Genomic DNA, 12122 nt, shown 5'->3' on the forward strand with positions numbered 1-12122 from the left:
ATACACTTTCTCTCACGACATTGACTACAGTTTCCCACAACGCACCAGCTCCCCTTCCACTTCCTCCCCATAGTTACCTCTTCCCTGTGTCCTTCCCTCCATGCACTCCTGCCCCCTGAGCTGTTTCCCTGTGCATACACAGCCCTTCTATTCTCCCATGATTGATCTCTCCAAGGAGTGTATCTGCCTAGTGTAAATGTTCAGCTCATACGCCTGTCTTTTGTTTGACTGGAAGCCACAGGAGTGGGTTCGATTCCAGACCTGAGGGCAGCCAGGGACCGTAGTCTCAGGGGTCTCACCAGGCTCTGTCCATCCTCATCACTTCTTAGGGCCTTGTTTACTCCCCTGTGGCCCTGCCTCTGACTTCTCATCTCACCCTCTTTCTATCGGTATCCCAGCTTTGTACGTCTTCACTGAGAAACCGCTCACGCTGCCTGTGTTGTTATGTAATCTTTGTCATAGCAGCATATTGTCCTGCGTCGATCCTGTAGCTCTGGGTCACTTCTGACGGCTGCGTGGTGGTATTCCATTGCGTAGATGGCTCAACTCCTAACCGAGGTAGCAGATACGATGTATTTCTTCTTCGTCTAAGCTCTCCCCACAGTGGATGATGGTGGCTAGCTTGAGCACAGTGTGAAGAAGGGTTCTGGGCTCTGGCACTTGTTTGAGGGTGTCATCTGATGGTGTCAGCAGTGGTAGATTAAGAGCAGGGGAAGGAGTGGCCAGGTGCTCAGTCCTCTGATGAATCCAGACCGTGGTCTTGGACATTCAGCATAAGTCATCATTTTTTCAGCATCATACTATGCATAAGGCTTCCACGGATACTTGGATTTGATCTTCTTGGGGCTCCCCTGTTAATTTCCTTAGGGTACATCATTGGCACTTGATTCCGTGGGTCACCAGTTATAACATGTGGCTCAGAAATGAGGGCCTGCGGCGCCCCGTGTGGCGGTCCGGGGGCCACTCCAGTGAGGGTGCAGGAGAGTCGATTCCCACCGAAACACGGGCAGTGATTCAGCTTCAGGTGTTCATTCTAATTCCCGTTCCCTTTATTGTTCACCAAGCAGAACCCAAAAGGGTTGGAATGGACGATACGGAGGTGTCAGGTGTACACTATCGATGGAAATGTGCATTGGGATAGCCCTTCAGGAAGGTAATTTGCCAGCACATCAAAAACGTGTGCTCTTTCATAGCCGGCCTTGGAGCTGTTCTGTGTTAAAGCTCACAGCCCTGGTGGGAATGGCCCGCCTTTGTGGCCGCTGTTTCTAGGGACCCTGGTGGGAACGGCCTGCCTTCCTGGGCCACTGTTTCTAGGGACCCTGGTGGGAACGGCCCCCTGCTGCCACACGTGCACCCTAGGCCTGCCTTCCTGGGTTGCCTTGTATATGATTGTTTTAGGGATGTTCTTCTTCAGCCAGTTCCAGAATTCCTGACTGGCCAGGAGACATCCTGCTTCATTTGGTTCCATTGTTCAACTGCCCTGGACAAGCACACACTCATCTGTTCAACCTGAGAGGCAGCCCCCATTTTCCACCTGCAAAGGGTGGGGAGGGGGGCATCCGCTGACCTCCCCTAACTTCATGAGGGGAAGATAGAATCACCATCCGCAGCCCAAGGCTGATTGCTCTGAGGCCAGACGTGCAGCCATTCTCCAGTCTTTTCACCAATTCTGACACCAACCATCCCTCCCACGGCACTCGCTCCTTCTCTCCTGGGTTCAATCATTTGTTGCAATGTCCACACAGAACTCATAATACTCATGGTTATGGGGTTTATTAGGGAAGCAACAGATTACAATTTAGGTTCAGGAATGCTCAAGATAGAATTCTTTGATCAGGACAGCCTCCCCTCAGCCGTGCCCCCAGGTCAGCCTCTTTGGCCCTTGGCCTCTCAGCCTGGCTTCTACCCTGCCTGGGCAATACTACAGAGGTCTTTTAGCTCTGCTAACACATGTCTGTAGGTGCACCCCACTCAGCCAGCAAGACTTCTGCCCAAAGGCAGTCAGCTTTCTTGTTCTGTGGGCCAGCAAGCCTGCCTCTCTGTCTCACATGGGGTGGGTCTCTTGGTTTGCTGCCTCTGTCTTGCTGCGGTCATCTCAGCTCAGGGATCATGGGTCCAAGGATGCGCTCCACTCTCAGCTCTTCCTTGTCTTGATGGTAGTGAGAGCCCCCTTTTTCCACCTCTGGGGGGCTCATTTTAACCCTAGTGGGATGACAAAACTAACCGATCCCCATGTTAGAGTTCGTACACCTTATTTCCGCCACTCATCTGTCCGTCTGTCACCCTCCGGTGGTCTGTCACCCTCCAGTGGTCTGTCACCCTCTGGTGGTCTGTCACCCTCCGGTGGTTTGTCACCCTCCAGTAGTTTGCATGCTGCTGGGAGGCTGGAGGCTGTGCCTCTGGTATTTTAAATACCTGCAGGGTCACCCATGGTGGACAGGTTTCAGTGGAGCTTCCCGACTAAGACAGACTTAGAAGGAAGAGGCCATCTACTTCTCAAAGAATTGGCCAGTGAAAACCTATGCCTAGCATTGACACACTGTCTGATGGATTATTACTGGAAAACACGATGAAACACTGTGCGGTGCAGTGCTGGGAGATGAGCCCCTCAGGCTGGAGGCACTCAGCATGCACAGCCGGGGAGGAGCTGCCACCTCAAAGTGGAGTCGACCTGCATAACATGGAGGGAGTAACGCTGTGGGGACCTTCATTGGCTGATGTGGATGACACAAAGTGGGGAGAAGCAGCTGCAGACATCCATTAGTAATCAGAATGGGAAATGTACGAAGTATGAATCTAGGAAAATTGGAAATTGTCAGACATGGAATGCATGAAGATCGATACCTTAAGCATTACTGTGCTGACTAGTTTTGGCCATTTTGAATCAGTCATACGATCTACTATGCTAGTAATGACCAATCGAAGAGGAATGCCGTGGCATTCATTGTCACAAAGAATGTTTCAAGATCTGTCGTGAAGTACAGTGCTGTCAGTGGCAGGATGATACCCATACACCTACAAGGAAGACCGGTTAATACTACTGTTACTGAGATTTGTGCACCAACCCCCAAAGCCAAATATGAGGAAATTGAAGATTTTTACCAACTTCTGCAGCCTGAAATTGACCGAACTTGCAGTCAAGGTGTGCTGATTGTCACTGGTGATTGGAATGCAAAACCTAGAAATGAAGAATGACCAGTAGTTGGAAAATACGGCCTTGGTAATAGAAATGACACTGGAGATGGCATGATAGGATTTTGCAAGACCAACAACTTACTCACTGCAAAACCTTTCTTCAACAACGTAAATGGTGGCTGTACACATGGACTTCACCAGATGGAACACACAAGAATCAGATGTACTACCTGTGTGGAAAGAGGCAATGGAGAAGCTCAATATCTTTAGCCAAAACAAAACCAGAAGCTGACTGTGGAACAGACCATCAACTGTTCATAAGCAAGTTCAAGGTGAAGCTGAAGACAATTAAAACAAGTCCACAAGAACCAAAATATGACCTTGATTATATCCCACCTAAATTTAGAGACCATCTAAAAAATGGATTTGACGCATTGATCACCAGTGACCAAAAACCAGAGGAATTCAAGAACGTCATCCATGAAGAAAGTATAAGGTCACTAAAAAGACAGGAAAGGAAGAAAAGTCCAAAATGGATGTCAGAAGAGACTCTGAATCTTGCCCTTGAATGGAGAGTTATTGTCAGGTGCCATTGAGTCATCTCCGACTCACAGCGACCCTTCATACAACAAGACAAACACTGCCCGGTTCTGTGCCAGCTATGTGATCCCTGCTGTACCTGAGCCCATGATTGCAGCCACTGTGTCAATCCATCTTGTTGAGGGCCTTCCACTTTTTCGTTGACCCTTTACTTTACCAAGTATAATACCCTTCTCCAGGGAATGGTCCCTTCTGACAACATGACCAAAGTAGGTGAGACTAAGTCTGACCATTTTCGCTTCCAAGGAGCATTCCGGCTGCACTTCTTCCAGGACAGATTTGTTAGTTCTTCTGGCGGTCCATGGTACTTTCAGTGTTCTTCGCCAATACCACAACTCAAAAGCATCAACTTTTCTTCAGTCTTCCTTATTCATTGTTCAGCTCTCACATGGATATGAAGCAATTGAAAATACCATGGCTTGTGTCAGGTGCACCTTAGTCTTCAAGGAGACATCTTTGCTCTTCAGCACTTGAAAGAGGTCCTTTGCAGCCGAATTGCCCAGTGCTATACATCATCTAATGTCCTGACTGCTGCTTCCATTGGCTTCGATTGTAGAACCAAGCAATGTGAAGTCTTTGACAACTTCAATCTTTTCTCCACTTATTGTGATGCTGCTTATTGGTTCAGTTGTGAGGATTTTTGTTTTGTTTATATTGAGGTATAATCCATATTGCATGTTGTAGTCTTCAGTCTTCATCAGTAAATGCTTCAAGTCATCCTTCCTTTCAGCAAGCAAAGTTGTGTCATCAGCGTATCACAGGTTGTTAGTGAGTTTTCCTCCAATCCTGATGGCATGTTCTTCTTCATATAGTCCAGCTTCTTGGTTATTTGCTCAGCATACAGATTGAATAAGTGTGGTGAAAGGATGCAATCCTGGTGCACTCCCTTCTTAATTTTAAACCATCCAGTATCCTCTTGTTCTTGTTCAAATGACAGCCTCTTGGTCTACTTACAGGTTCCTCATGTGCACAGTTAAGTGTTCTGGAATTACATTCTTCTCAGTGTTACCCATAATTTATTACGATCCACACAATCAAATGCTTTTGCATAGTCAATAAAGCACAAGTAAACATCTTTCTAGTATTCTTCACTCAGGGGCAAGTTTCAGAGTCTCTTCTGACATCCATTTTGGTCTTTTCTACATTTCCTGTCTTTTTAATGACCTTTTGCTTTCTTCATGGATGATGTTCTTGATGTCATCCCACAGTTCCTCTGGTTTTCAGTCATTGGTGTTCAGTGCATCAAATCTATTCTTTAGATGGTCTCTAAATTCAGGAGGGATATATTCAAGGTCAATGAATGAACAGAGAGGAGTTGTTGTTGTTGTTGTTGTTGTTGTTAGGTGCCATCATGTCATCTCTGACTCATAGTGACCCTGTGCACAGCAGAACGAAACACTGCCCAGTCCCATGCCAGCTCAGCGATCCCTGCTATACCTGAGCACATCATTGCAGCCACTGTGTCAGTCCATCTCGTTGAGGGCCTTCCCCTCTTTCATTGACCCTCCACCTTACAAAGCATGACATCCTTCTCCAGGGACTCCCTTCTGATAACATGACCAAAGTAGGTGAGACGAAGTCTGGCCATTCTCACTTCCAAGGAGCATCCTGGCTGCACTTCCTCCAGGACAGATCTGTTAGTTCTTTTAGCAGACCACGGTACTTTCAGCATTCTTTACCAACACCACAGCTCAAAAGCATCAACTTTTCTTCACTCTTCCTTATTCATTGTCCAGCTCTCACATGCAAATGAGCCGATTGAAAATACCATAGCTTGTGTCAGGCGCACCGTAGTCCTCGAGGACACGTCTTTGCTCTTCAACACTTGAAAGAGGTCCTTTGCAGCCAACTTGCCCAGTGCTATACATTATCTGATACATCAGCGATCCTGACTACTGTGAATGGAGAGTAGTAAAGCAAATGGAAGAAATGACTGGATAAAAGAGCTGAACAGAAGATTTCAAAGACCAGCTCAAGATGACAAAATCAGTTACTATAATGAAATGTACACAGACCTGGAATTAGCAAACCAAAAGGAAAGAACATGCTAGACATTTCTCAAGCTGAAAGAAGTGAAGAAACAATTCAAGCCTTGAGCAATATTGAAAGATTCTATGGGCAAAATATTGAATGATGCAGGAAACATCAGAAGAAGATGGAAGGAATACACAGAGTCACTGTACCAAAATGAGATGGATTGATACAGTGGCTGCGATGATGGGCTCAAGTATAGTGGGGATTGTGGGGCTGGTGTGGGATCGGGCAATGTTTCATTCTGCTGTGCATGGGGTCGCTGTGAGTCAGAAACGACGGCGCTTAACAACAACAACAACAACTGTACCAAAAAGAATTGGTCAATGTTCATTTCAGGAGGTGGCATATGATCAAGAACCAATGGTATTGAAGCATTGGCAGAAAACAAGGCTCCAGGAATCGACAGAATACCCATTGAGATGTTTCAACAAACGGATGCCCTGCTGGAGGCACTTACTCATCTATGCCAAGAAATTTGGAAGATAGCTGCCTGGCCAAGTGACTGGAACAGATTGATATTTGTGCCCATTCCAAAGAAAGGTGATCCAACAGAATGTGGAAATTATCAAACAGTATCTTTAATATCACACGCAAGTGAAATCTTGCTGAAGATAATTCAAAAACGGTTGTGACAGTTTATTGACAGAAACTTCCAGAAATGCAAGCTGGATTCAGAAGAGGACGTGGAATGAGGGATATCGTTGCTGATGTCAGATGGATCTTGGCTGAAAGCAGAGAATACCAGAAAGATGTTAATTGTGTTTACTGACTATGCAAAAGCATTTGATTGTGTGGATCATAACAAATTATGGATAACATGGAGAAGAATGGGAATTCCAAATTCCTTAATTGTGCTCATGAGAAACCTGTAACAAGGGGATACTGTATGGTTTAAAATCAAGAATGGAGTGTGTCAGAGTTGTATCCTTTCACCATACTTACTCAGTTTGTATGCTGAGCTGAGAAGCTGGACCACATGAAGAAGAAATGGTCATCAGGATGGAGGAAGACTCATTAACAACAGTGGTATGCAGATGACACGACCTTGCTTGCTGAAAGTGAAAATGACTTGAAGCACTTACTGATGAAGATTAAAGACTACAGTCTGTCCCATGGATTACACGTCAACCTAAAGAAAATGAAAATCCTCACAACTGAACCAATAAGCAGCATCACAATAAACAGAGAAAAGATTGAAGTTCTCTAAGGCTTAATGTTACTTGGTTCTCTAATCAACACCCGTGAAGCAGCAGTCAAGACATCACATGACATATTGCACCAGGGAAATCTACAAAAGACCTCTTTGAAGTGCTGAAGAGCAAAGATGTCTCCTTGAAGACTAAGTGTACCTAACCCAAGCCATGGTGTTTTCAGTCACCTCATACACATGGGAAAGGTGGACAACGAATAAGGAAGATCAGAGAAGAATTGATGCTATTGAGTTGTGGTGGCAAAGAATACTGACAGTACTATGGACTGCCAGAAGAATGAACAAATCTGTCCTGGAAGAAGTGCAGCCGGAATGCTCCTGGAAGCGAGAATGGCCAGACTTCATCTCACCTACTTTGGTCATGTTGTCAAAAAGGATCATTCCCTGGAGAAGGATATCATGCTTGGTAAAGTAGAAGGTCATTGAAAAAGGGGAAGACCCTCAACGAGATGGAGTGACATAGTGGCTGCAACAATGGGTTCATGTATAGCAAGGATTGTGAGGCTGGCGCAGGACTGGGCAGTGTTTCAGTCTGGTTGTACAATGCATCACTATGTATCAGAACCCACTTGAAGGCATCTAATAGACGACAACACCCTATTTACATTACTAACAAGCTATCCAACCCCCTTGGGCCACAAGCACCTCACATTTGCGTAGTCCCACCCAGTCATTTGGTGGGAGTCACAAAGACCACGGCTAGAGGAGCCATACTAAGCAATTCATTGCAGTCTACCATCTGAGCATATGGCCTCGGGGGCACACTCACCCCCGTGCAGCACTGTGTTTGCACAACGTCTGTGTAGGTCGCAGCCGTGGCCAGGCTGTGTTCCCGGCTCTTGAGGAGCTGTGGCCCAGCAGGAGGAGGCAAGTGTGCAGACTGAGCATTCAGTAACGGGCTGATGATCCGCCCCTCAGCCGTGGCTTTTTGTGGTGTGGTTTGTAGCCTAGTGGTTTGAGCAAGGTAGTTGTTTCCTTTGAAGAGGGAGGTTTATTTTTACTTTTGTTGTTGTTGTTTTGCTTTTGTAACCATTTTCACTATAATCTAAAGAACGAGGGTTTAGACGAGTATACAAGGAAAGTTTATAGAATCCCGTTTTGCCAGTACATGTTCCCTTCTTAGGACATTTTAAAGGGTAAAATTAAAATATATCCTAGTCCTGGAATTTTCTGCACCAACAATAAAAAGAAACCTAGAATTGGCACGGCCCCGTGGGCTTCTGACGTACTTTACACACGTCATCTAAACATGCGTCTGCTCCAAAGCTGGAGGTCATCGAGAGCAGCTTGGCGTTAGTGTTCTTTACCCCACTGCTTGGCTCTGAATGGTGACTGGGTTGTCTTTGGCTTTGTCCCTTGGGCACTTTGAGGCTCACTGACAGAGCCACTTGGATCGGTGAGTAGCAGCCCAGGTCTTACGGACTTGAACTTTTCCTGCAGTGTGCATGGATCTGGTCCATCCTGCCCTCACTGTAAAGCCTAGCACCAGCTGGGCCTGACTTGGGGCAGGTAGAGGCCGAGAGGCCTTGTCATCCTGAGGAGTGATGTTGGTAATACAGGACGGGCGGAAGGCAACAGGACAGCTATTGTGAGTGTGGTCTCAGCAGCGGGGAGCTCCCCTGTGCGTTGGCACTTGGGTTCCTTCCTGGCTGTCACACGGCTAAGGATTTCAGACGAGCTGTAACTGCTGGCTGTGGACACCAGGGCACTCTGTACCACTGCCCGGGAGACCTCCCCTTCAAGGTACACGCGAGCTGGGTGGGAGGCCACCCAGTCCAGCAGCTAGGGCGTGGTTCTGTGTGGCAGGCCCGCCTCTGTATCCCTCCGGCTTGCCTTGTTCCTGCAGCTGTGAAGATGCGCTCGTGTGGATGCATTGAGGCCCACTCCTCACTTACCGACTGTCTCATTAGCCTCCTTTTCCCATTTAGGACCATCGTTAAGGACCTCCTGTGTGACTGTACATTAACAGCGTATGTCTGGCAGTAACAAATGCCACGGTACGGCGAGAATAACACTGGTTGTGATGGTTAAGATTATGTGTCAACTTGCTGGGGCCATGATTCTCAGTGGTTTGGCAGTTATAAACCAAAAACCAAACTCACTGCCATGGAGTTGGATCAACCCCTCCTTGGGTTTCCAAAGCAGTATCACTAGGAAAGTAGATTGCCCAGTCTTCCTTCCGAGGAATAGCTGGTGGATTTGAACCATCAGCCTTCTGGTTAGCAGTCAAGTGCCTTAGGCACTAGGCCACCAGAGCTCCTTTGGCAGTTCTGTAACGATGGACTTCGGTGATTGTGTCATGATGTAGTCATCTTCCATTTTGTGATCTGATGTGGTCACCCTTCATTTTCACATACGACTGCTTCTCACCTAACAACTTGGCCTTTAGAACCTAACCATGTTGGTAAGTGAGGAGTGGGTGTACAGGACACATTAGGATGAGGTAGCGGCCGTCGTCATCATTGTCCGTGTCACGGTCATCACCATCATCCCCGCCCTCAGGCAAGCCAGAGCTGCTCCATGGTTCTGTGATGCTGACAGGGCCTTCCTGAGCTGGCAGAGGTCTTTAAGGGTGATGTGAACGGACGTGATGAGCCGGATGACACCTGGATCAATAAGCTGCCGCATTCATGCCTCATAGTTGCTCACAAGTCCTGATCCCATCGGGAGCCCCTTAGGTCACAAGAAGGTGAAGTTTCATGGGTCGTCAGTGACAGCCAGGGTGACATACCAACTGATCGTTCATTCTGCAGCTCAATGTCCGAATGTGCATTGAGTCTAAAGAGTCTTCCTTGTTGGCACGTGGGGCCGTTCCTTCTCTCTTCAACGTCCCCATCTTGGCCTCAATGTCAGGTGATCTCAACCAGCCTGGCAGCCCTCAGAAACATTCTCCTGACATTGTAGAAACAGGGCGTCCTAGACACACCAGTGTGTCCCACCAACTCTCCCATACTTCTGTGTGTGGCCTGTGTCACACCTCAGTGTGTCTCTGCTTGGTGCCTGGTATTTGTGAGCCCCCAGTACACGTGTTAGGAGGGGAGAGGGGGATGCACTGACCGGCCGGAGCAGAGACACTCACAGTCCTCCCTCTGTGCCCAGCTGACGGTGCCCTGGTAGGGCTCGTGGCCCAAGTTCCTTACTGGCTTGAAGGACCTATGGTCCAGACCTATCGTTTCCTCCACATGCTGTTTGTGAGCGAACGTCCGCAAGATTCATTGCTACTCAAGATGAACGACTGTCTGTTAATTTTCCACAGCGGAGATGAGGAAGCAGAGGGAGTTCTACCACAAACTGGGCTTGGAGGTTCCTGGAGACACCAAGGGAGAGACCTGTTCCACGAAGCAGCACCTCGACTCCCATCGGAACGGTGAGTGGGCTGCTTGTCGTGTTGTGCAGAAGCGGAGGCAAGTTCATGCTAAAGGCCGCTTCCTTCCAGTCGTGTAGCTCATGAAGTGTGTGTTACAGAGTAACAGACGCTTTCCTCTGGGTGGTGGGAAGGTGGTGTGATCTCATGTAGTCCCCAAGCCTCTTGGCATTGGTGGGAAGATGGGGCTGGCCTGAGACATGGGAGGCTGTGGGTGGTGGGATCACGCATGTGGGCCAAGTGAGATGCCGGTCCTGCTGGACGGTGCCATTGTCTGACCTGACAGCTAGGGTGATCAACCAGAAAACAGTTAGAATTTGTTGCTCAGTAACAGTAACGGGAGCAGCTCCAGGACAGGGAAGGGCAGGGGAATCCCCAGAAGTGTCTGGATCGGAGAGTGGGGGCATTGGGTTCCAGGGGAGCAGTCATGGAAGGTGGACTTTGTAAGGCTTTTAAATTTTGTTTTACTGTGAATTGCCACAGTAACCTTTGGTCTCTGTCTGAAGGTAATGGTGTTTATGCGTCTGTACATGTTTATAGGTCTGCACGTGTTCATGTGTCTGTATGTGTCATGGCAGATTCTTCACGCTTTGAGGTCATGGTATTTTTCTGGTCCAAAAGAAGCAAAACTCCAAGCTCATTGCTGTCGAGTCGACTTGACTCATAGCAACCCCTCCTTGGGTTTCCGAGGCGGTATCACTACAGAAGTAGATTTCCAGTCTTTCTTCCGAGGAGCGCTGGTGGGTTTGAACCTCCAGCCTTCTGGTTAGCAGTCAAATATGCCTTAGGCACCACGCCATTCCTAAGAAATGTGTCGGCCGCCTTGTGTGTTGTTAACAGTCTGCAGAACACCAAGTGGCTGGTTGGTGTCGCCGTTTGGGAAAGTGGGACACCGTGCTCTCTGTCAGCCTGGCGAGGCTGTGGGTGGGGAGCATGTTTGGAAATCAGTAAATTGTTCCGTTTGACCCAGAGTGAAGCCTTAATTTTAAACACAGTGGAATAACGAAAATTCTAGGTATCCCACTTTACCTAATGAGGGACGTTGATGTGTGAAGCATGGACTTGTGTTCAAACAGCTCTGGCCCTCGGTGGGAGACATGGGAGCTGGTCTGTGGTCTTGTATTTCTGTCCGTCTTTATCTGTGTACCTACACCCTCCCCACACACCCTCACCCACCAGCCCACACGCACGCACCTTCAGCATCCTGGCAATGGCGGTATCAACAGCCGGGAAGAGTCCCTGCCCGTGAGGAGCGCAGTGGGGGCCCACAGACACTTGTGGCTCTCCTGTGAGCTCCCTTAGACTCACGTATGTGTTCTTTATGGTTCAGAGTCTTTTATTAGAGCAAATTTATAATAGCTTTTTTAGTTGACTGTAGAGTTTTTAAAAACGATGATTAATGTTTTGGATCTCCTAACGCACCATTTCCTGTTTGTGCTGAAAGGTGAAACCAAAGCAGATGACAGTTCCAACAAAGAAACCGCAGAAGAGAAGCAGGAAGAGGACAACGATTACCACAGAAGTGACGAGCAGGTGGGGCGTCTGCTCCGCTCTGGACGTTTTTAAGATGCTGTCGTTTCAGCGATGTGTTTTGCAGTACACTTCGTAAAACATAGCATGAAATTGAGTTCACTGGAGAGCCTTCTCGTGGAACGTTTGTATCCGTTTCATCAGGAGGCTGAGGGAGGAAGAAAATAGAGCCTTTCCCATTTCAGTCCGCCTTCGTGGCCCTTCACCTCCCCACCCCTTTTCTTGTCTTCCTCCCCCCTCCCTCCCTCC

General features: G+C 47.9%; 1 protein-coding gene across 1 annotated transcript in view; it reads left to right on the forward strand.

Moving 5' to 3' along the window:
* PCGF3 (polycomb group ring finger 3) overlaps window positions 1-12122 on the forward strand; it is a 44968-nt gene that overhangs the window by 24206 nt on the left and 8640 nt on the right. Inside the window, exons 4-5 of the mRNA XM_007955763.2 lie at window positions 10236-10346; window positions 11788-11876. Coding sequence (XP_007953954.1) covers window positions 10236-10346; window positions 11788-11876 — 200 coding nt within the window. The remainder of the gene's footprint in view (window positions 1-10235; window positions 10347-11787; window positions 11877-12122) is intronic.

The sequence above is a fragment of the Orycteropus afer genome, unplaced genomic scaffold (assembly GCF_000298275.1).
Source record: "Orycteropus afer afer isolate SDZICR_OR568_19922 unplaced genomic scaffold, OryAfe1.0 scaffold00539, whole genome shotgun sequence".
Lineage (NCBI taxonomy): Eukaryota > Metazoa > Chordata > Mammalia > Tubulidentata > Orycteropodidae > Orycteropus > Orycteropus afer.